At 37.0% G+C, this 25,622-nt stretch overlaps 1 protein-coding gene across 3 annotated transcripts; it reads right to left on the reverse strand.

Annotated features, from left to right (window-relative positions):
* Nucleotides 1-4,169: 4,169 nt before the first annotated feature.
* LOC128858191 (probable serine/threonine-protein kinase nek3) lies at nt 4,170-25,412 on the reverse strand. Of its 3 annotated transcripts, none has more exons than XM_054094248.1 (3): nt 25,215-25,412; nt 4,773-6,573; nt 4,170-4,628 (listed from the first exon to the last, which is right to left on the reverse strand). In XM_054094248.1, exons 2-3 carry the CDS (start codon nt 6,235-6,237, stop codon nt 4,564-4,566), a joined length of 1,530 nt encoding a protein of 509 aa, XP_053950223.1. In that variant the 5' UTR covers nt 6,238-6,573; nt 25,215-25,412; the 3' UTR covers nt 4,170-4,563. The 3 variants fall into 3 exon arrangements, with proteins under 3 accessions (XP_053950223.1, XP_053950221.1, XP_053950222.1); XM_054094246.1 differs by having other exon boundaries at nt 25,129-25,412; XM_054094247.1 differs by having other exon boundaries at nt 25,108-25,412.
* Between the last annotated feature and the right edge of the window lie 210 nt (nt 25,413-25,622).

Below are 25,622 nucleotides of genomic sequence, written 5' to 3' on the forward strand. Positions count from 1 at the left end.
TTTTATATTCTTTCGTTGTTTAAAATGGCCTGGCCAGGCCACCTATGAGAACACGTGCTTTATTATAGGCTGGTACGAAAATTATGTCTGTAATCAATTTAAGTGTAATACCGATTAATAAAAAAACAGATTGATTAGTGTTAAAGAAATTTATTTATCAAGGTTCATCCTTCTTACTGTTTTTTAAAAATTATTTGAAAATTTCAATTTATAAATAAATAAATAAAAATACAATATAAAATTTTAAAAGTTGCTTATGAAGTTGACGTAGTTACTGCAGCTAGACATAGCAAGTAAATCGGGTTTTTCTTTTAAACTTATCCAGTTTGGTACATAGATTTCACAATGGCCGGTACTGTGAGCTTACGGGCTTTGATGCAGTTTTTTGTGATGGGACCGTCGAAGTTGATGGTGGATCCTGTGAGAGATACATTATTTAAATTAACTATATAATATATTTCAGTACGAATTCGGATATTTGTATAAATAATTGTATAAAATACATTGATCTTTTGCATTGCTATTGAATTCCTGGTCTACCATATACCCTGGGATTTGCTGCACGTGTTTCCATAAGGGGGATTGACAGTTGTTCAGCCAATTCTAATATAAAATCCCTTCGTTGGTCTGACTTCTTGCTTGGTCGCAAATGCTTGTATATAATATAAGAAGCCAAGCCAGTAATGTCAAGCATATTAAAAAAAATGGCCAATGGCCACCAGTTTGTTGCGCGTTTGCAACTGTAGCCAGAAAGCATTTTGTCCATTGTATCAACCCCAGACTTATTTTCATTGTAGTCTAAGACAGCTGCAGGTTTATATTTCTTTGAAGTTTCTGTGGCTTGCGTGTAATTTTGTGTCGACAATACTAGCACATATTTGTCTACTTTGGCAACGTATGATAACATAGATACATTTTCATCCAGGAAAGCAAACAAAGTCTGATATAGAGGCCGAAACTTTTTATACGGCCTTGTCTTTTTATTCAGCATAGAGGAACAAATTTTCCAATGGCGTGCTCTAGGTGCTGGCGGTTCCTTTTTCCAAAACATATTGTCAATATTGCACTCGTAACATTGCTCTTTTTAACCTTGTAATCGATTCACTCCACTGGCAAGATTTGAGACACTAGGCTCTGGTTCGATTACTTCATCCCATTCAACTTCATAAATTTCTTCGTTTTCAGGCAATTCTTCTTCAACCTCAAGCTCATTCTCAATATCAGACAACTCTCCGTCATCAACAGGAACATAATCCTCATCATTATCGTCGTCGGTGACAAACGGATCATCTTCCTCATCCTCCGCTGCAATAAATTTGCTCAACACTTCCTCGTGATGGCGCATTTGCTCACTTGATAGACGATTACTTCTTCTACGGATAGCTAATAGAGCCCTATCTACTTCGTTTGAAAGTGACATTTCTGTTCCGGCACAAAACACTTTATGAATAATACAGATCACCATTTCAATTGTTAATAAATACGTACTTTTCCCCACTCAAACAAAAATGATTGCAAAAAGCAAAATCAATCATACACAATAAAATGTGCACCTGTAATAAATAGAACAAAATTCAATTCTAACGGCATATATCTGGCGCCTGTTCTGGTGTTTCTTTTTTTTTCTGAGTGAGAGAGAACCGTATTCACTCTTTCGTGTACTCTAATTAGTCAGAAGACCAAGTGCGGTGCATGACTATACTAAAATTGCAGTGGTGGCCTGTGCAGGCCATTTACCCTAACATATGAAGTTTTTGTGTAAAATGTATTTTTTTATGATCACTTCGTTGGAAATGGTTACAAAGTTTTCAGAAGATTCATCTAACAGACCTGTATGGTATATTTTCGCCGTTTTTTGAAAACTTAACGAAACAAAAAGATATAAAAAAAATAAATAATTGGCGCGTACACTTCTGTTAGGTGTTTGGCCGAGCTCCTCCTCCTATTTGTGGTGTGCGTCTTGATGTTGTTCCACAAATGGAGGGACCTACAGTTTCAAGCCGACTCCGAACGGCAGATATTTTTATGAGGAGCTTTTTCATGGCAGAAATACACTCGGAGGTTTGCCATTGACTGCCGAGGGGCGACCGCTATTAGAAAAATGTAAAAAAAAAAAAAAAAGATATACCCCTCTAAAATTCGGAATGGCCTGCGTAGGCCACATCACACAACGGACGGTTAAACAATTTTAAAATAAAAACAGATACAATAAAATAGCAGCAAACTGTTGACTTTATGTATTGAAAAACTTCGAACTGGCTTGAATGAAGCGCATTTCAATTCCACTCCAGACCACCGACTTCAAGCTTCGACTGAATGCAAGTCCTTCCTTTCAACACGTATCTTTTCGAACGACTTGTGTGTTATGAGTTTTCGGGTTAGGATTAAATTCCTGGAGTTTAATCGCCACACCTGACTTGCTTGGAGACGATAGGTGTTCACCTTTTTTCTACATTTCTTTTTTAATGAATGAACGAAATAACAGCTCAAGAATGTTCAAGCCGATCGAAGCAAAATTTGACAAGCGATGTGTAATTAAGCGTCCATTGCTCCAGGCCGGCTTTCCTTACCTGCTCGACTCTAAAGCACTTTTCCCAAGCTCTGGTGTTTTTGAAGTCCATGTACGCTAGATCTTCAAATCGACTGAGCTCACACTTTTAAAACTTTGTATAGTATCCTTTTCATGTGATTTACCAGGTAATCTTGGGAGCTTTCTGTTTTTAGTTTTTATTATTAATAATCTTACAATAACAAATTAGCTGTTTTTTAGCGAAAAGGGGTTTTTGAATCCGAAGTGATACGCAGTGCCGAAAGTTCAAAGGAAAAAATCTTACCAGTGATACTCCGAGAAAAATCTCTTTGAGCAAATGCATTTCGAATTTTTTTGTTTTCCATAATTCTGTAGCGAGTTCTGATTTTACTCCTCAAAAGATCGTTTTTTCGGGACTCCTCCGGAGATTACAATAAAAATTATGTAAAGCAGGCTGAAACACAATGGGAACTGGTAGCGCTCCTATCCGGCATTAGAAAACAGAGAAGGCATGAACTTCGATCCAAAGATTGTCTCCGTGCCCCTTGGCTCCATGCCACCAAGAGTCGTACTTGAAAAGAGATATAGTGTAGTACTGCCAGAGGCTCCATTGTGGTGTCAAACTCTGAAAATGAGCCCGGCAAACACTGTTTTTGCATTTTCACGGATGGCTCCAGGACCGAGCACGGCTCCGGCTCTGGGTTCTACGTGGAATCCAGAAGGACAAAACTGCAATTTGCTCCTGGAATGCATGCATCTGTGTTTCAAGCAGAGGTATAGGCAGTTCAAGAAGCGATGAACTTTGTTGAGGAAAACCGATGGAGAGGCATATCTATATGTGTCTGCAGCGACAGCCAAGCTGCGCTTATGGCCTGAAACAGCCCCCCAACCACATCTAGGGTACTCGAGTCCTGTAAATCCAGACTGAACTCTGTCGGTAGACATAACAGCCTGATGCTAACATGGGAGCCGGGACACGTGGACATCGTGGGTGACGAAACCGCCGACTCCTTAGCTAAGATGGGCTCTGAGGCCTACTTCTTTGGCCCAGAACCCGTTTTGTCAGTCCCTTCTATGGCCATCAAAGCCACGGTTAGCAAATAGGTTACTACAACCCATAAGCGAGCCTGGATGAGCTGCAGATGACTAAATTGATGTTACCTGTCATGTCCGATCGACTGTCGCAAACCCTTCTGTCATTAAGCAGAATGGAATGCAGACAGCTGGTTGGACTGATGACGGGCCACTTTTTGTGGGCGAAGCACATGGAAAGGTTGGGCATCTCACACAGTGCACTCTGCCCAGCTTGCGAAGAGGAGCATGAGACGGCGGACCACTTTCTGTGCGTCTGCCCCGCCTTCGCTCGAATCAGTTTTGAGGTCTTTGGCACTGATTTGTTAAAAAGCGACCATCTTGGCTCCTTGGCACCACAAGATCAGAAAGCTGAGTTGCTTCCGAGATCGGGTAGCTTTAAAGAAAATTAAAAGGAATCCAATTCTAGTACAAAGGACTTAATTGCGTTTGAGTGCTGCACTTCCTAATTGTCTTGACAAGAAACAAAAAAAAAGTTTTGCTCAAAATGCAGCGTTATTATACCAAAATTGATTTAATAAACTAACAATGCATAAATCTCTAACATTTATTTCATTTTAATTGTGAGTATTTTTCAATCAAGATTTATTCTAGTTTCATTTATAAAGTCTCTTAAACAGTAACAGTTCAACTAATAGCATTGCATTTAAATTCAGAAATTTTTAAATTTATTTTTCAAATAGCGTATTAATCCTACAAGTAAGTTTCACAAGTAATCACAATTAACGTTAAAAGCTAACAAATTATTTTAAATATGTAGAAACATACATACATACGATTTTACTGTTCTCCATTTTCGTTAGCTTAAATAAATAAAAAATCACACAATCATAAATACAAACATATTTTTTGCTTTTTTTTCTTGTAATTCAGTGCATATGTATCTAAATATCTATTGTTGAGGTAGATGAACTCAACTGTCCCTACGCAAGCAATGCCCATCACCTTGACTCCGGGGTAACAGCGCCAGGCCGCACACCATTCTCTGAATCTATCATAATCAGTTCTGAAAAGAATTTTATATAAGCATGCAAAGCATTAAAAATAATGATTTCCAGTAGATAAACAAATACAAATTTTTAATGCTAATAAAACTTAATTATTTACAAATAAAAGTATTTGCATTAAACTAGACAACGCACACTCTCACCTCTTTTGCTCTGCTTTCTGTGGTTGGCAATTTTCCGTGGTCTCAGCTGTGCACTCGCATGGTCGTGCTCGCGCTCTCTCTCTTGCTCGTGCTCTTCATCTGAGCTAGAGCATTGCTGTTGTAGCAGCATATTCCCATCGCTAAGATAGCGACGCACAGGATACACCTTTCTACGCACCCCCTGCGCTTGTTGCTCACTAACATTGCACAGGCTACCACCCGGTCGCTCTTCTGCCACACCATTTACAGTGAGCGCTTTCTGTTGGCGCTTCATCCCGCTATCCGACTTTAGCGAACTTTTCGAACTTTGTATATTCTCAGTGGATGAGTTACGCGGCCGACGCCGCCGACGATAACGGCTGAAACTCTCCTCTTGCACTATCAAAGTACCAGCTTTGCTGGTGCGTAGAAAATAGCGTGGCGCATGGTACACTTCATGTTCTTCGGCATATTCAGGCGAAGAAAAGCGTCCCTTGTTGAAACTGAAACGTTCCAATATCGATTCGGAAGTTGCAGGCGAACGGCCTGAGCTATGCGAACGTCGATAGCGACGCTTTTCACGCGGTCCGGACGATGACGAATGGGTGGGCGTATTGGTGGTGGAGGTGGTGATAGTAGATGGTGGCGTTGGCAAGTTGGCTAGATTGAACGAGTTATGTGTGTCCTTCATGGTGGCAATATCATTGTTTATTTCCAATTCATCGTTGACCTTAAAACGTACACCCTTTAGCGAATTGGCGCGCCGCTGTAACTTGTAATCAGGCAGCTCATTGGTGTAAAAGTCAATAGCTGAAGATAGCGCAGTAGACCTTTCAGTTGTGGGTGTAGTAGTAGTTGCGGTGCTACAGTTGTTCGAAGGTACAGGTGAGGGTGTGGCCTCTTGTATTTGCAGCCCACTAAATTGACGATCCAAAGCTTGTTTTATCGTATGCGCCAAATTCGAGGTGGCTGCCTTGCTGGCGCGCTTACGTGTACGAGGCTGAACGTCATCAGTCATAAGCTGCGTTGATTTTCGACGCGTCACTTTTCGTGATGACTCCACTTTTGGCCCACTGTAACATTGTTCCGATTGACTATCCGCATCCACCAATAGCTGACCTTTGTGATCGTACAGCAGAATGCGTGGCAGCGCGATGTTCGCAGACGAGCGTGAAGTGCTCAGCTCCCAACGCCAGTGCTTTGGTTTGCGCAGCTGTAAGCTCAGCACATTTGCGAGCTCGTTATTGATGTCGACGTCAACTGTGCCGCTAGTGTCGAAGGCAGGCATATCGCCAGTTGTTGTTGGACTTTGTGTTGAGTAGAGCGTTTCAGGTGTTCGACAGCTACTAAAACTGTTTTTGTTATTGCTATAAATATCATAGCCACAATTGTTGATGTTATTGGTAAATTTAATATTATTTTCGTTTGCATTTGCCAATGTTGCAGCCGTGCGCTGCTGATGCATGTCCATACACAAATCTGACATTATGCCCTGGTAATGTGTACGGGGCGTATGAGTGATTAGCAGTACGCGGTGAGTAGGCGATGAAAATTGCAATTTTTCAGCTGCTCGTCGTTTTCACTCAACAAATGGCACATATTATTCGCTTACTCAGATTGTTTTCGGCATTCAGCGCGCACACACGTACACACCTGTTGTTGTTTTGATTTATATTTATAAAGATATATATGTATTTATTTTTATTTATACATATTTGTCGCTTTGTTAATTTTTACAACATTCATTGTATTCAGCGATACTTCCTCAAGCGACAGCTGCCCTAGCGCGTACTCATCCGTTGCTGCATCAGCTGCCCCAACACTAAGCAGCAACACCGCCAACAAGAAAAATGATTTCGTACATATGAAAATATAAAATTGTTTTTTATTTAAATATACTTTTGCAGATAAAGCTGAAGATGAAGATCATCATTTAGCCGCTGGCTGTGTGCCAAATACCAAAAGCAAAAAACAAAAAAATTAGCACAAACAATTGATATATGAAGTATGTAAGTATGTGCATATTAGGGATGCTAATTTTTCGTATTTTACGATCCCGGTATATTCGGGATCTCGTTACGATAATCCCGAACTTCCGAGACTAGTTCCGGCATTTAGATATTAATTATTTTGAATCAACTTGTGCTCTGTCCACAGCCGTGAAAATTTCTTGGCAATATCAAAATATCAATAAAAAAAAAAAAATCTAGCCGGCGGCCTTGCCAGCCAATGTTTTAGATTTAAGTGTAGCAATCAATATATACAAAAGAAAGTCATTTATAACTCGAGAACGGCTGAACCGATTTGGCTGTAAATTGAGAGGTAGCTTAGAACCAGGAGACGGACATAGGATACTTTTTAACCCATTCGAACGCGTTCCGTGAAGTCGCTATAAAATGTAGTATAAACGCATCTGATATGGAATAACAAAACGCAAATGACAGCTAAAAGTACAATAATTTTGTCTATGGTTAAGTAGAAAATTGCATAATATAAATTTTGTCAGAAATACATAATCACAGTAATTTGATTGTCTTTGAATCATCATTATCAATGCCCCGACCAAGCCGATCGAATCTTTCCCGACAAAGCCGTAATGCAAGAAGGATACGAAACATTGCGAATCAAACGACTGAAGAAGCACAAGGAATTGCCCGTGAAGAGCGCTGCGTTAGTACGGCTCGACTTCGTGCTTCTCAATCACAAGAGCAAAGCGAGGTAGCCCGTGAAACGGCGCGGTTGGCAATGCGAAGTCGTCGAGCGAATAACAGAGATCAACAAGTAGATCATTTTCGACGCACGAGAAGATAATTATCAAGTACTGACTTGAATCGAGCAGCGATTCGATATGATTGCAACACTGATTACTGCTTGCATCCTAGCGTTTGCATTGGGCCAATGAACGTTGTTTGCGAGTATTGTAGTGCATTAAACTTTTCCAGAGGAACGCCCGGATTGTGCTGTCTTAGTGGAAGAGTGATATTGCCATTATTCCACCAAATACTGCCAGTAATTTCAAGATCAACAGCTGCTGACGAAATAAACGCTTGCCTCAAATCATCGAATCTATGGCGCTATGTGAAGAAACTTCAGCTGACAACAAACATGAGAGTTGCATTACTTAATTATACACCTACTGAAGATTTCTCTGACCAATTACTGACTATTGGTAATGGTCGAGTACGTGTAGACGAATCGAGTGGATTCATTTCATTTCCTCAGAATTTCTGTAAATTTGTCTCATCGAAAGACGAACTTATCAATAAAGTATTCCCAAACATCATTAAAAATAAATTAAAAAAAATAAATAATTGGCGCGTACACTTCTGTTAGATGTTTGGCCGAGCTCCTCCTCCTATTTGTGGTGTGCGTCTGTATGTTGTTCCACAAATGGAGGGACCTACAGTTTCAAGCCGACTCCGAACGGCAGATATTTTTATGAGGAGCTTTTTCATGGCAGAAATTCACTCGGAGGTTTGCTATTGCCTGCCCAAACATCATTAATAACAACAAAAATAATGAATGGTTGAGTGAGCGAGCAATTTTGGCGGCTGAGCATAAAGATGTAGATGACCTAAACTACATAATTCAAAATGATATCATTGGAACAATGCATTCATTCAAATCCATTGACTGTGTAACAAATGAAGATGAAGCCACCAACGCAACTATCCAATTGAATTTTTAAACTCCTTGGATGTACCTGGCTTACCACCGCACAATTTACGCCCAAAAGTTGGCCCCTTAGTAATCATGCTTCGAAACATAAACCCACCAAAACTTTGCAACGGTACGCGTTTGGTGGTGAATAAATTGATGAACAATGTGATTTACGCGACGATACTCAAAGGAAAATTCGAAGGTGAAGAAGTTTTCATTTCGAGGATCCCGAGGATCCCGATGATCCCAAACGATCTTCCGTTTGAGTTTAAAAGTCTTCAATGACCGATCCGTCTTGCATTCGCTATGACCATTAACAAATCACAATGCCAATCCTTGAAAGTTTGTGGTCTGAATCTAGAAAATCAATGTTTCTCACATGGTCAATTATATGTGGCATGTTCATGGGTCGGAAAACCATCTGCGTTGTGTGTTCTTGCACCTGATAATAAAACAAAAAATGTCGTGTATCACAAGGTGCTTAACTGAAGAGTGCAATCTATTAAAGTTTCATTGAAAAACTTGACTAATAAAAAAATTAACTTAATAAAACCAAAAACTTGCTTTTTTATTGCCTCTAGGGCGGAACAAAGTTCGCCGGGTCAGCTAGTTACTTATAATTGTTTCTCTTTCAATAAATATACAAAAAGAAATGCTATATTTGGAAGAAATTTCTTGCATAGTGGATGCAGTATTGGTGATTGATTGAAGCGATGAAAACCACCTTCTTTCTCTTATTTGAGTTTTGGGTATTTCCATTATTTTTATTATTTCCATTCCTCCATTAAAGCAAAGCAAAGTTTAAAATACTTTAAACAAACCTATTTTTTAGGTAGAGTCTTGGAATTTTTGGTGAATTTCAATTTGAACACGATTTTTTATTCTACGAACTGTCACTTTTCACAAAAGCAAATGCAACTTAAACAGCGGTGAAAAAGTGTTGTCAGCGTCATGTTGGCAACATTTTTTGAGCTTTTTCACAGCTTGAGCTCTGAACAACCTTAAAATTATTTTAAAATTTTACACATATTTTACAACCAATAACTTTGTATGGATTTTGACACCTATTTCACTTGAAATGGAATCAGAGTACTATTTTTTGGTAGGAAAATAAAAGGCAGTAGTTAAATTTATACCCATTTCTGATAAAGTCGCATAAAAGATCGATACAAAAAAAAACAAGAAAAGTAAACGAATGTTTTTTGCGATTGAAAGAAATTCATATAGTTTTTAGGCTCTTACAATTTAAGCGGGATAAGTGAAAAGTAATATGTATATTGGAATAACAAAAATCAAGTTAGTGAGTGAAACTTTTTCCAATAGAGGCAATTGCATACACCCATATGCCTACACGCAGCGAAAAAAGTATTATCACAGTACTACCTAAAACATTTAAACGGTTATACGAGTAAATTGCTTTGATAAAAAAAATCTATTTTAATTTTTAAGGTACTCTTTGCATATACAAACAAAATCTAAAGCATTAAGTTTCAAAAAAAAAAACGAAAATTTTAAACCCGGTACATATTTTTCAGCGAAAAAAGTATTGTTGGCACAAAGAAAATGAATTTTTTCTCGCTGTTTTTTAATGAAAATACAACTTTATTCTAAAAAAATGGTTACAAGTGAATCATTGAAAGTGTTGCCCATCGCTGGCTACTACTTTTTCATATCTTTCTAGTAGATATCGTACACCGTCACGGTAAAAGTGTTCATCTTTTGAGGCTATCCACGGATCAAGCCATGTTTTGATGTCTTCTTATGAATGGAACTGCTGGTCAGCTAGACCATGGGCCATCGATCGGAACAGGTGATAATCGGATGGCGCAATATTTGGAGAATATGGCGGGTGAGGTAGGATTTCCCATTTCAGTGTTTCCAGGTACGTTTTGACGGGCTTGGCAACGTGAGGTCGAGCATTGTCATGCTGTAGAATCACATTTCATGCCTCTCCGCGTATTGCGGCCGCTTCTCGCGCAGTGCACGACTCAATCGCATCGATTGAAATCGATACCGAAACCCAGGGATGGTTTCGATTGGTTTTAACAGTTCATAATAAATAAGACCAACTTGGTCCAACCAAATACATTGCATAACCTTCGCAGCGTGAATATTCGGCCGAGGCGTCGACGTAGAAGCATGACCGGGTAGTCCCCATGACTTTCTTTTCTTTGGATTGCTGTAATGAATCCATTTTTCATCACCCGTCACGATGCGATGAAGAAAACACTTCCTTTTTTTGCCGCTGGAGCAGTTGTTCACAGGCGAGAAAAACGGCGTTCAACATCCCTTGGTTTTAACTCGTAAGGAATCCAAGTCCCCTGTTTCTGAATCATTCCCAAAGCATGCAATAGCTTGGAAATGGATTGGCGGGTAACTTCTAATACTGAAGCAAGCTCTCCTTGCGTTTGATACGGATCCTCATTGCGCAATGCCTCCAATTCAGCGTCGTTTTTTTGGCCTTCTTTCACGCGAACGGTCGGCAACATTAATATCACCGTCTTTGAAGCAACGGAACCAATCTCGGCACGTTGTTTCACTTAAAGCAGACTCTCCATAAACTTTTCGTAGCTCTCGACGCGCTTCAGCCGCCGTTTTTCTCGAATGAAAGAGGAAAATCAACACTTCCCGCAAACGACGATTATTCGGCACAAAATCAGACATTTTCACAAAACCAAAAGTATATGACACCAAAACAAAATCACCAATGTGTCGTAGAAGTTTTTTTACCATATGTCTGAGCTTGGTTTATGACGTTTAGGTTATGCTAGAATCGACTAGCACACACTGCTGGTGGCATCTATTGACAAACAGCGGGAACTTAGTTGCGCACTGAATAGTTGTTGCGGTAATATTTAGTGATTGTTGATAGTCCTTTCCTTATTATAACTTCATCTAGTCTATTTGGCATTGAGGAACCCAGTTTTTGGGTAATATTCGGTACAATTCTAAAACATTCTTCCTTTATTATTGCTTTCAGTTGTTATTTGTTTGAAATATGATGGTTTCCTATAAGTTTTCACAGCACATCCGATAGTTGCTCGATTGGTTCATATCTGGGGATTATGGGGGAGTACTTAGAGCATGCGGAGTATTGCACAAGATCCATTCATCAGCAATGTGAGCGGAATTTTTCGGATCATTGCCCTGGTGGAAGTAATATTTCGAGGTCAGACCCATTTTTTCAGCGCTGCATTTTTAATTCTGCTTCAAAATATTTAAGTATACCATCTTGCCTAAAACTCAATCTATGGAAACAAGTTCTCCCAAGCGGGATGCCACTATATATCCTTATACCATAACCGCACCGTTGACGTGCTTCACTGGTGCCATCATGTTTTTTCTTCCAACCCCATATTTGGTTTTCGCCATACTGAAGGGTTATCCAATAACAGGTGTTATCTATCGCTATCGAGAGATAATTAACGATTTTTTATGGCCGGAAATGGATGGTATTGATCTGGACCACGTTTACGTTGTGCGTGCCACATAAGCAACGAAACCGTTGATCTTTTACGGGAAAAGTTACAATACGACCACCATTTCGATACATATTAAATTTTCTACAGCTTTCATCAGAAAACAGCACATCGTTGTATCCAGCTCTCCTCAAAATACTTTGCGTTGCACTGGCGGTCAATTCCATGTCAGAAATTTTCTTAAGTTTGGCTGCGATTTCAGATAAGGCGAATCTATTAAAGGTGGTGTTGGTAAATCAGCTGAGTTATTTTTTTTTCTTTCGCGGTGTCGATTTGGCTGTCAGCACAAAATGAAACAAGGCGAATTCATTATTTGTTTTCTAGTTTCTCAATACTTTTCTTTGACAATCAAACGTACAGAACAGTGTTGTTGGTCTATTGCCACTACCTTTAATGAATGTGCCTTGATTTGAGATGAAGAAGTCTTTGATGATTTTTTTACCATTTTTATTAAGTGGTGCTCTTGTTTTCCGTCAACTCTCTTAGTCGGCTGGATCTCTTGCGGTTTCCCACATCTTTTTTTACTTTAAATCGTTTTACACTTCTGACAGTAATATCAAGAATTTTTCCAATTTCTGAAATTGATTTTCCAATAGAACTCAAGCTCGAAATCATTTTATTTTTCAATAATGGTAATTTCGCCAATCTTTATATCCATTTTCATGCACACGTTTCATGCAAAACTTGTGAAGCAAACTGTCAGTTAATGTGAAATGGTTTGAAAATTGATACGTCGCGCTGTCTCATTACTTCAAAAATGATAGCAGAGTTGCTTTCAAAGTTGCTATGGCAAAAAACTATATGTGCCAATACTGATTTTTCAAAATATGAAATTTACATTCAACAAGATAAGGCAATTGTGAAAACTCAACGTGCGCATAAAAAATTAAATAATGTGAAAAGTGCGCCTTCTAAGAACACCATTAAACGTTTGTACGAAAGGTTTTCGATTGGTGATGCTCTTTCTAATCCAAAGAGGCCAAATCAAAACCGACCAAGGCGATCGGATGAGAATATTGCTCTTGTACGGGCCAGTGTTGAGACGTCGCCCAGGACATCCCAAAATCGCCGTTCTCAGCAGTTTGACATTGCTCGGACCACTTTACAACGAATTATCCGCATTGATTTGGATTTATTCCCATATAAGCTTCAATTGGCGCAAAGATTGTTGCCTGCGGATAAGCCTTGTCGATTGGAATGGGCCCAAAGAGTCATCGAAATGGCTGAAGATGACGAGTAATTTTGGAACAAAATCATCATGTCCGATGAGGCTCATTTCTTATTGAATGGGACGGTAAACAAGCAAAATTGCCATATTTACGTCACTCAAAATCCTCACGAAATTCAGGAGGTACCTCTTTACGACGAAAAAGTCACTGTTTGGTGCGGCGTTAGTGCAAAAATGATTATTAGGCCGCTTTTCTGCGAAAATTAAGATGGTCAAGCTGTTACCGTCAATCAGGAGCGTTATCGCGATATGATAACCACTTTTGTGATGCTAATTATTCGTCGAAAGCGTATGAGGCAGTTCCACACAGCTCGCACCACAATCGTGTTTTTGAAGAAATTGGTTCCTCGTCGTTTGATGTCAAAAAATGGCGATTTTGACTGGCCATTTAACGCCACCTTCTTGTGGGGATATTTAAAATCAAAGGTTTATATTAATAAGCCAAAGACCATAGAAGAGCTCAAGAACAACATCCGTGAGGAAATAGCTGCTATTCCAGCCGAAATGCTAGCTAAAACTATGGAAAATGCTACAAAACGGGCACAATACACCGTACAGGCTCAAGGCGGCCATTTGAGAGATATCATATTCAAAAAGCAAACAAATAAAATGATTATTATCGTCAACATCAAAAAAATTGTGTGTTTCTTTAATTTAAAAAAAAAAAAACACATGGGTCCGTCGAATATGGGCAACCCAGTATATTGCTTTTTATATCAGAAAGGAAGCAAAAAGGAAGACTTTCAAACATATCCATATTTGCTTTAAAGTTGCTCTAGCACCATTTCAATGCTTTGTAAGAAATTACAAGTCCCGAAAATCTCGGGAGCATTTTCACACAATCCCGGAATTTTCGAGACTGAAAAAAACAAACATGCCTAGTGAGTATACAAACACTTGTATATCATCAGAAAATATTTATATGCGGAATTTTGAAAGCGTACACCCTATGCATGACTTTTTTTAATTTAATTTTTTTAATTTTTTATTTTTGCACTTGTTAATTTTGTTTTCATACTTTATTAGCTATTTATATTGGTTTTTCTTACATGTGGGCTGCGTATTTTATTATTTGATTATTCATTTTTTATTGTTTAGTTTTCATTCTGCACTTTTTTGCATTTTATTGCCTTGTATTGATACTTTCAGGTGCTCTGCGTTGACAGAGAGATAATGATATGAATGTTTATGCAGCGCTTAAATTATAACAGCAATAATAACAACAACTACACCAACTCCATTAACATCTGCGTACGTGCATACATACAAATGTGTGTGTTGTGAGTTCTCTGTTTACGACCGCCGCGCGTACTCACATTTTCATATAATATCACATATCCGTACAAACATACTTGTATATTTTATCTAAAAGCACACTGAAGCGTTCTCCGCCACAATTATTTGCCTTCACCCGCATAACGTCCCGCATTACTTTGCGTTTATTTATAGAATGCGTGCGCCGTCCGCGAATATATTTTCAATCGACGCCGACGCCAGCGCTAGTGGGGCATACAGTGGGTTGAGAGTGTTAAAATGTTTTTGTGCATGGGACACACACAAGTGGTTATTAAAATTTATGTTTACTCATCTGCCAACAAATTGTTTTGGTTGAAAACTACTGGCGTTAATTTATCCCTTTAATGACTGCGTAAACTACAAAAATAAAAAAATAAAAAAAATAGACAAACTTAAATTGCATTAATGTTTATCATTGCGTTGAATTAATTGTCATACAGGTATACTTTTTTTACAATTATTTTAATTTTTTTAAGATAAACCTATATATGTGATATACTATACCACATTACCCATAACCTTTGCTATAAGAGTGTGTTATAAATATTTAAATTAATAAGATTTTACAACAAAATATATTTAACATTTTTTAGTAGAAATCACAAAGATTGCACAAAACAAAACAGTCAACTTCGTACTTACATACGTAACCAAGAATATGATAATTCAATAAATAATATGGGTTATACATACAGTGGCTCAATAAAGAACTCCGAAAGAAACGAACTTCAAAGAAACAAAATCCGTGAATAATAAGAAGGAACGAGCAAAACTGTTTTCGGATGCAGATGAATGGTGGATAATGCAACAAATGGTGGATAAGCTCACAATAGAGGTCTCCTAACACCTTCACATTAACTGCAACCCCGAAAGTATACGTACAGTGTTGCAAAAGAATAATTATAATGGAGGAGTTGCATGAAAAAAAAGTTTTCCTCAACGAGATTAACTGACACAAGAGAATACAATTTGCAAAGCATCATGGCAATTTCCAAATATTAACTTAAAATTTTTCATTTGCAGAAAATTGGCAGATGCTTGCTGAAGATGCGTGCTTTGAAATTGAGTAAGGCACCAGATGTTTTCATTTTACTATGTATGAAGGAAAGAATTTAGATACTTAAGGGAAAAATCTGAAATATAAAATCAAAACAGGCATGTTTTCGGGAAACATTTTCAAAATTATTTAGGTTTATATGAATATTTAATTGGTGCACACATCCCTTTGTTGGGTGTTTGGCCAAGCTCCTCCTTCTATTTATAGTGTGCGTCTTGATGTTATTCTACAAATGGACTAATCTATAGTTTTACGCCGCCTCTGAATGGCAGATGGTTTCTTATGAGCAGCTTTTTTTATGGCAGAAATACCCTCGGCTGATTGCCACTGCCTACCGAGGGGCGACCGCTAGTACAAAAAACAATTTTTCTCATTTGATGTTTCATACTCGGAGTTTCGAACCCGTGCGCTACCGTGTGTTAGTCACACACCTATCCACTCGGCTACGGCGACCGCCGAGACTTGTTTAAAATGTGTTAGAGAGGTGGTGTGGGTGCCGCCCTTTTCAAGAGATATTACAAATTTAAAAAAAATTAGATAAAATGTGACAGTGTAAAAATGGTGAGCTGTACTTCACCCGAATAACTCGAATTCTCTTCTTACTTATGACCTTGAGACCACAATTTTTTCGTGTTTAAATGTTTTCAAAACAACTTTAATTTATTTAAAAATAAATATAATTAAACAGGAAAATTTCACTTAATTTATAAAACATGTATTTATTTAAAAAAAATACTTTATTTAAAAAAAATGTTGCTATATCGTTCCGAGTTTTTACAACTTTCTCCAAAGATATGAACAAAAGTATAAAATAATTCAAATGGATTCACTGAATTGATCAAGCTTTAATCATTTCTATAGCTGAGTCATATATTTCCCAGAGCCGTCAAAGGGTTAAGATAAATTTAAGAATGCGTCGGATGAATATTCTTTTTCTTCAGCTTTCCATCCATAGCTGAGTGTTAGCGTCACATTTCATAATTTAAATACATGCACTCATTTTACATTTAAATGAACCTAAATATAAATGAACATCGCATAAATACACGCACATATAATTTTAAACTAAACTAGAACAAGTTTGTAATATACATAATTTAAAACGCTTATGCTATGTAAATGCGCTCTCCAGCCGTCCTCAGTCCGGTCCATTTGCAAATATTACCGGATCGGGACATCTACTTCCGTCCTATGCCACGCTTTCCTTCCACATTTCCTTTGATTATAATTTGAAATAGTCCATATTTAGTACCTCGAATGATGTTGAATAGTAGAAATAATTTGGCATCTCCTTAGCACTTTAACGACTATGTGAACCACAGATCGAAGGCTTCTGATGACTATACCATTTGATGTGTAAAATACTCAGACCAGCAAATTAAAGATTTTTTTTCCACCGTAGGTATCTGACTTAATATTTCCGAACTCATTTGTTTGCCCTAAATACGAAGCTGGGCTAAAAGACGCTCCGTCATTTCAGGTTTTTGAATGAAAATTTCTTTTTTGGTAGTTTTTGAAAATTTGCTAAATAACTAAATAACAGAAACTATATTTTCAACTGGTCTGTATGATGACAACATCCGATGAAGCGACGCTTGGAGTGTTTGAGAGAAAGATTCTGCGTAAGATATTTGAACCTTTGCACGTTGGCAACGGCGAATATCGCAGGCGATGAAACGATGAGCTGTATAAGCTTTACAACGACATAGACATAGCGCAGCGAATAAAGATCCAGTGGCTACGTTGGCTGGGTCATGTCGTCCGAATGGAAACAAACGCTCCGGCTCTGAAAGTATGGTGGTAGCAGAGGAAGACCTCCTCTGCGTTAGAAAGATCAGGTGGAAAAAGACTTGGCTTCACTTGGTGTATCCAACTGGCACCGGCTAGCACGAGAAAGAAATGACTGGCGCGCTTTGTTTAACTCGGCCAAAATGACGTAAACGGGTCAATTAAGATGAAGATAATCTGAGCCATGTTCTTTCAATGAGTTGAATGTGCAATAAGAAACATTATCAGGTATTTTAAAATTTCATTTCATATATTATATATACCTATTTCATATGTTGTTAGGTAAGTGGTCGTCAAATAAATTATTAAATACATTTTTAGTGTATTGCAGAACTCCTAAATCTTATCCCTGACGGGTATAGAATCAATATTTTCTGGTATACATTAGCTTGTGTCTTCTATTAGCCAATAACCTATTTCCACCAACAACTTAACCGCAGACATACATAAATATTTGATTCTTATATAGTTTTGAGCTTCTCATTAAAGATAATAAAAAACTTATTACATTTCTTGCCTCTGGTTTACCATAAACTTTTTGTGTACTTTCTAAGGCTTGCATGTAATGATATCAAATTAACCAGCTACAACTTGCCCACATTTTCTACTATTACCGACCCACTGTGCAACGTTTGTGACAAATTTCAACGCCAATCAAATGAACTATTGCTCGCACGATTGCACCATTGATGTGCACATGTAACTCGGTCGAGTTGTTGTTGTTGCTATTGATTTTATTTTAAGGACGTTTGTTTTATGTTTTATTATTATTTTGCACTGTTATTTGAACAAGTAATAAGTTTTGTTTTAAGCGGCCTCTATTGCATTCGTAGCAACAGGTAAATATTTTTGCTTTCGCGATTTGTTTATTTTGTGCACTTTTGTAATTTATTTACATACAAACATACACGCACATGCATGCAGTTAAGGGCATTCTTCATCAAACATTCGAATGCTTAAGTGTTCAGATCACACTTAACAATGAGGGCAAAGTAAGATGAAGAGACAGAAGAGAGCAGAAATTTTATTTGAAATGCGGTGAAAAGCTCTTCAAAATTTGCTTAAAATTGTGAGGTTTGCAGATTTTTTATACGTTTTTTCTTTTTTTCTCTTTCACATCTACAAGTAAACAATTGGGTGCAACTACGAGCATACTTATTCATACAGTGGGCGCCAAAGTTGATGGTACAATATTGCTTTATACTGATAGAAAAATGTGAAAATTAAGAATATGGATTTTTTTTTTTGTATAAGACAGAATGAAGTGTCATTTATCAAGGAAAAAGCAATGGATTTGATTTATTAAAAATAGTTTAAATTTCGCAAAATGTTCTTCTAATAGCACATTGGACGGCAATGGCAAAACTCCAGTTAATTTTAGCTTAGAAAGAACTTGTCATATGAACTTATTTCTCAACAGCCTTAACAGATGAGCCGCGATTTAAAAATCAAAAATTTCCAAGCAGTTGTCGTTATTTCGAAGCTCGTACACTCGCCTTCCGAACGGAATTGACTCAACTCTGGTGATTTAACAGAAAATGTTAAGTTAACAGTGTTAGCCGTACATATCTCGTATGCACCTAAATAACAACAAAGTTTCAGTCCACAGCCAGCGTCGAAGATGTGATGAAAAAGTGATAATCAATTAAGATTTGTATGGTCGAAGTTTTGTGAAGAAATAATTTAACATTTATTACCGGCATATATTCACTAATATACGCCAGTGAGCTGGTTATAACTAAAGAATGAAAAAAAAAACCGAATTTCGCCAAATATTTCCGAAATATTATTTATTCAGAAAGAATTGAGTATAAATAATAATTTGCAGGAATATTATTGAAAAAACGTTTTTTTCATTAAACAACGAATTGGACTCTTATTTTAAGGCATATCGGCTGCCAAGAAAAGTTTACGCTCACTAAAGTTATCAAAACTATTATCAATGCTGTTACGAGTATCAAAGCCCACTTTTTCTGTTATATACTCCTCAATCGAGTGTTTTAGTGAACAATTGTGCAGTGCGGTTCAATGCCATTGGCTGTTGAGGACAGTGATGGTAAATTTAGGGAAAATTCCCTACATGTAGGGATTTTTGTCGAAAAATGCGGGTGTAGGGAAAAGAAGGACAGATTTTTTTAAATTCTGTAAATGTAGGGAATTTTCAAGAAGGACAGAAACAATTTTTAAATAGCGGGGTAAAATTAAAAAAGTTCATTTAAAATAAAAATCCGCAGTAAGATTTCATGCCAGACTTCTTTTCCTTATGGCAGCATACTTTAAAAAGCGTTAATATGGCAACATTGCCGTTTTTTTCTTCGTTAACGCTAGCACGATTTTTTCTTTGCGCGGAAATTGTTAGTTGTCCCACGTTTTCTGGTGCTTTTCACTTTTGAAGTAAGTTTACAATTATTTTAGTTTTGGCTTTTTTTATATTTAAAATGCATATATTTTACAGAAATGAGCTCCTCCTCTTCGACTGACTCTTCGGAGGAACACCAGGAAAAACAATGCAAGTATCGGAAACAAAAGTTCAATAACAAGTGGCTTGACGACGAAATTTTAGTGGCTAGTTTGAAGCTGTGGCTAACGAGCAAGTCTGATTAACAGAAGCCCGCCGAAACAAAAATGCACCAAAAAATATGAAGGCAATTAAAAAGACATCTAAAATAGACAGCATTTTTTAGAAAAGGCGAGTAAACCAAATGGTTCCAGAAATTTCGAAATAAGACTTAGCATGTTCTTCGCTGAGCATATTGTTGCGCTGCAAGTGGTGGACCATTTAATCCCACTCTTAAAAGAAATTGTGCCTGATTCTGAAATAATAAAAAACTCTGAGCTCGGAAGAAAGAAGTGCACCAACATAATAAAAAATGAATTGGCAAAAGAAGAAAATGACAATTTAGTTAAAAAATTAAAAGTAAACAAATTTTCCATATAATCGATGAGAGCACAGACATCGGACTCAATAAGCTTATGTGTCTCATGGTGAGATTTTTCGGCGAGGAAAGCGAGCGGCTTGTGGTTAAGCTGCTGGATCTAATTCAAATAAGAACTGAATGCACTGCAGAAGCTCTGTACGGAATTTTTAAAAAATCTTAAGCAAAAAATTCAATTTTGACTTTGCAATTGCCTCATTATAGTGTAAACACAGGAGACAAAACTGTAGGGAATTTCGTAGGGAAAATTTGTTGTAAGCGTAGGGAAAAGTAGGGAATTTTTTTGGGTTGTGTAGGGATTTTTCAAAAAACCATTTACCATCACTGGTTGAGGAGCAACAGCTGAACTATCAAACTTTGCTAAGAGTGGTTTTAGCGGTCACTAATTACGAACCAGAAACTAACATTCTGAAAATTGAAAAAGGCGGATGGCGGGAAACTGGCAAAAGTAATCATCTGCTTTATATTAAACTCCGTAAATGGTTTGTACCTACGGTCATATGGTGGTTCATGGAAGCTCAAAGAAAATTAATGAAATTATTTTGAGCCTACCGACATGGGCAATCAAATATAAAATGCGCACCAAAATATCAAAATAATTTTTTTATTTAACCCTGAAAACTACATTTATTGTAGGCAAACTGCATATGAGAAATACTCAAAAAAAAACTAATAATAATTAAAAAAAACTTTAAAGAATAAACAAAAACAATTCATAAAATTTGAAAAAGTAAAAATTAGAATAAGATAGAAAAATTTTAAATTGAGAAAAGCTAAATAGTAATAAAAATTTTATAAAAATTAAAAATATATTAAAATCAAATTTTATTAATAGGACTATGAATAAGTTCGTGCGGTTTTTTTTCGAAATTTGAAACTTTATTGACGTAAAATGGTTACAAATTTAATATTCAAAATATTGTCCATCGCTTACTACTACTTTTTCCCATCTTTCTGGCAATTCACGGATTCCCTTTGTGAAAAATTCGGTCGGTTTTGCCGCAATCCACGAATCGATCCATTTTTTGACTTCATCGTAATTACGGAAGTGCTGGTCAGCCAGGCCATGTTGCATCGATCGGAAGAGATAGTAATCGGATGGCGCAAGGTCTGGACTATACGGCGGGTGGGGTAGGACATCCCATTTGAGCGTTTCTAAGTATGTTTTGACCACTTGTGCAACATGTGGCCGAGCATTGTCATGTTGCAAAATAACTTTGTCGTGTCTATCGGCGTATTGCGGCCGTTTTTCTCGCAGTGCTCGGCTCAAACGCATCAATTGTCGTCGGTAGACATCCCCCGTAATCGTTTCATTCGGTTTCAGTAGCTCATAATACACAACACCCAGCTGGTCCCACCAGATACACAGCATAACCTTCAGGCCATGAATATTCTGCGCCGACGTCGATGTTGAAGCATGGCCAGGGTATCCATACGTTGCCCGACGTTTTGGATTGTCGTAATGGACCCACTTTTCATCGCCAGTCACAATTCGATGCAAAAAACCCTTTCTTTTGTGCCGTTGAAGCAGTTGTTCGCATGCCATAAAACGGCGTTCAACGTCTCTTGGCTTCAATTCATACGGCACCCAATGGCCTAAATTTCGGATCATTCCCATGGCTTTTAAACGTTTGGAAATGGTTGATTGATCAACTCCCAAAGTTTTTGCAACCTCTTCTTGCGTTTGAGCCGGATCTTGATCGAGCAATTCCTCCAATTCGGTATCCATGAACTTTGGCGGCGCACCCTCGCGTTCTTCGTCTTCCAAGCCAAAATCACCACTTTTAAAGCGTGCAAACCACTTCTGGCACGTTCGCTCAGATAGAGCATGCTCACCATAAACTTCCACCAAGATACGATGACTTTCGGCTGCTTTTTTCTTCATATTAAAATAATGAAGAAGAATTCCCCGCAAAAACACATTATTTGGCACGAAATTCGACATTTTCAAGTGTGGTAAAAATATTGTTGTTTACGCTTCAAATAAAAAACTTATACTGACGTTTGTGCCTTACGACAGTAGCTCTCCAATGAATGTTTGGAAATGTGGATCGATGGAATAATAATCAAGTTACGCCATCTGTTGTAAAACCGCACGAACTTATAAATAGACCTATTAATATATTAAAAATAATACAAAAAATGAGCCAAGGAGAGTATTGTCAGCTCCACATGGTGGACCCTGCAAACTATATTTACTGTAGGCGAACTGCATATGAAATATACTCAAAAAACATAATTTTAAAAAAATTTAAGAATTTAAAAAAAATTCATAAAATTTGAAAAAGTAAAAATTAGAATAAAATAAAAAAATCATAAAAATCTAAAAAATATTTACCAAAAAAAAGGGTTCAAAAATAGTACAACCTCCTCTAGTAGATTCTGAAAACTTCTTTTGTTGTAGACGAACTGCATGCATAACAAGCCATACTAAAGTAGCGTCAGGTTGTTCATTACCACAGACTAAATAGACACTTTGAAGACAAAATTGTAGACATGAATCTAAAAAGTTGCATGTAGTGGCATAAATTTCTTATAGTGTCTACTCTAAGGAACAAAATCGCCCCAAATTCATTCCAGTATCGTGGTGAAAGAGATTGTTGTATATTTGGTAGAACATCACTCCCGAGAAATTGTAAGAATTATAAGTTTGACATTAAAAATTAAAATTCTTCTGCGGAAAAAAAAATTGATAAAAGGCAAAAAATTACTTTTGTATATTAATTAAAAAAATATGATAATTTGAGAAGCAAGAAGGCGGAATGTAATCCCTTACGAGCTTCAAGGTTTGAATATCTACCAGCAATGAAAAATATAATCAATTCACTTGCAGCTTGGGTCTAATGTACCATTATTTATATAAAGGGTGGTTAAGTTTTAAAGGCCGGTGTGTATTTTGAATCCTTAATATACAATTTTTTTGGGAAATTATTGTCATCTTTCTGTGTTATGATAATATGGCTCAATTACGTATAGAATAAAACATTGGCCAAATGGCCGCCGCGGCCTCGGCGGCACACCTCCAAAGACCACCAAATGCAAATAGTTCCTTATCTAAAGGGTGGTTAAGTTTCAAGGGCCGGTATTGGTTTTGAATAAAATACAATTTTTTTACGAAATTATTGTCATTTCTCCTTATTATGATAATATTGGTATGGTTCAATTACGCATGGAATAAAATATCGCCAAAAATGGCCTCGACGGCATACCTTCATCCGATGGTCCAAATTTTCGATATCCCTGAGGCATAATTGAGGTTCCATGTCGCCGAATTATCTCATCCTTTAGTTCTTGAATTGTTGCTGGCTTATCAGCGAACACCTTTTGTTCAAATAACCCCAAAGAAAGAAGTCCAACGGTGTCGTTGACGTTTAGGTGTGGTTCACATTCAACAACGTCGGCCCTTGAAATTTAACCACCCTTTATAATTGCCTATTTTTTTATATATACAAATCAATTAACCAATATCAGAATTCGATTTTGCTTAATTTTCGTCACTTTTAAGTGGATTCCGGCCCATACACTTACCGAAATTATTATAAAAGTACAACATATTGACAAATTTCGACTATTTAGTTATTCATTTTTTTAAATTCGATTATTTTTCATGAAAATCTGGTTTATTTTATAACAAAAGAAAAAATAATATTAATAAAAAGTTTCAAACTTTGTGCAAGACTTATAAAAGTTCGAAGGTTTTTCAGCAAAATTAAATTTTTTTTAAGTAGATCTTAAAAAATCTGGTTACGCAGTTTTATAGCCTCTTAAATTTTGGTACAACAAAGTGCAAGTCCAAAGTCACTCAACATTTTTGATGGTTTTAGATCATTTTGTCCCTGACGATGTTTCACATTTTCTCCGTATAAAAAAAATTCGCGCGATCGTTATATGGAGAAAAGGAGAACAGAAACAACAAATGCTCTTTTAACCCCTGCAGACCTGAATTATTGTTAATGGATATTAAAATTATATTTTTACTAATTATTAGTAAGAAGGGCATCATAAAAACAAATATGTGAAAAATCATACATATTTATTAAGTTTTCCGATATTTCCGGCATGTGCACAATTATGCACATTAGGTCCTAAGTGTTGTCAACAAAGAAAAATAAAAATATTATAAGGCTTTAAGCATTATGTGCATAATTCTGCACATGAGGGCCGCAGAGATTAAGGAGAAGTTAAGAAATTTTGAGCTACTTGAGGTTTTCACTTTATCATATTAAAATTAGACGGGCTATAAAATAAAGTGGCTTTTAAACTCAGATCTACTGAATGTAGTCACGCATAAGCCCTATTGCGGACGGCCGCTGTCGCTATATGACAAATATTTCAGCTACCGATTTACTTTAATGCATTTGGTTATTTTGGATTTAATTTAATGCATTTGAATAGATGAAATCCTCTGCTCAGTATCTTTGTCTATATAGGTTTTCATTTCAAAGTAATATTCGTTGCACATCATTCATTTTTTCTATACTTTTATATCAGTTTCGGACAATGCCTGAAATTTTTGATCACGACTGTGCGTACGTATGTATATGAGAGTTCACATATAAAATATATGAAAATATTGCTTTTGTTTTTTTCGCGCATCTCCGTCACTGAAGTCAACATTTTTTATTCAAATTTATTGTTTTTCACATTTCAAGTTGATGATTTAGCTTTGATGTTGGGTCTTTTTTGTGACTGCATAAAAAACATTTTTTTTGAATTTTCTTGTTTTTCTTTGTGTTTCTTTTAATACATATTTAACTTTATTAATACTATTTGCAGTATTTTTAAAAATACAATCGTCAAATTTTTTAGGTTATACAGCTAGGTAGAATTTCTTTGCAGGTCCACAGTTAAAACAAAAAAATTCTGATCGAATATATGCATATACGGACATACATGAATATTAGTTACGTACACAAATAAGATTTGCACATACACCAAAAATATCTATTGTTTATTCGCACAGCAACAGGCAGCAGCAGCACAAGCAACAGGCTGGCAGCGCTGTCCGATATCACAAACCAAATCGAATAACAAAACACTTGTCTCCGCACGTCGTTATTGCAAACGTCAAAGCGACAATCCTAGATGTATGTATGTATGTATACATATAAGTGCACTACATGCACGTATGTAATTATTCAATAATCGAATTTCCGCAATTTTTCGCTCCACACACCCGAACAGCTGCGCACAGCGGAGAATTTCACACTGTCGTGAGTGTTTGTAAAATCGGCTGATATGAGCGATTTTCCTGCCAATTTTCCATTCACAGAAAACAAACAGAAAATCTAATAAATATACGTTCTTCTGTTCGTATGTATGTATGTAGGCACTCGCGCACATATACTTGCTCAAGTCAAACGCACTGTTGTTCGCAGCATCTCACAAATGCTTTCTCGATTTCCCAAAATTTTGCGAACACTTTCG

The sequence above is a fragment of the Anastrepha ludens genome, chromosome 3, assembly GCF_028408465.1.
Source record: "Anastrepha ludens isolate Willacy chromosome 3, idAnaLude1.1, whole genome shotgun sequence".
In the NCBI taxonomy this organism is placed as follows: Eukaryota; Metazoa; Arthropoda; class Insecta; order Diptera; family Tephritidae; genus Anastrepha; species Anastrepha ludens.

Bases quoted from the DNA above. Each gene is read 5' to 3' on its own strand.
- LOC128858191 (XM_054094248.1), bottom strand. From the start codon at position 6,237: ATGTCAGATTTGTGTATGGACATGCATCAGCAGCGCACGGCTGCAACA. The intron at 4,629-4,772 runs GTGAGAGTGTGC...AATTCTTTTCAG, and splicing joins CAGAAAGCAGAGCAAAAGAG to AACTGATTATGATAGATTCA.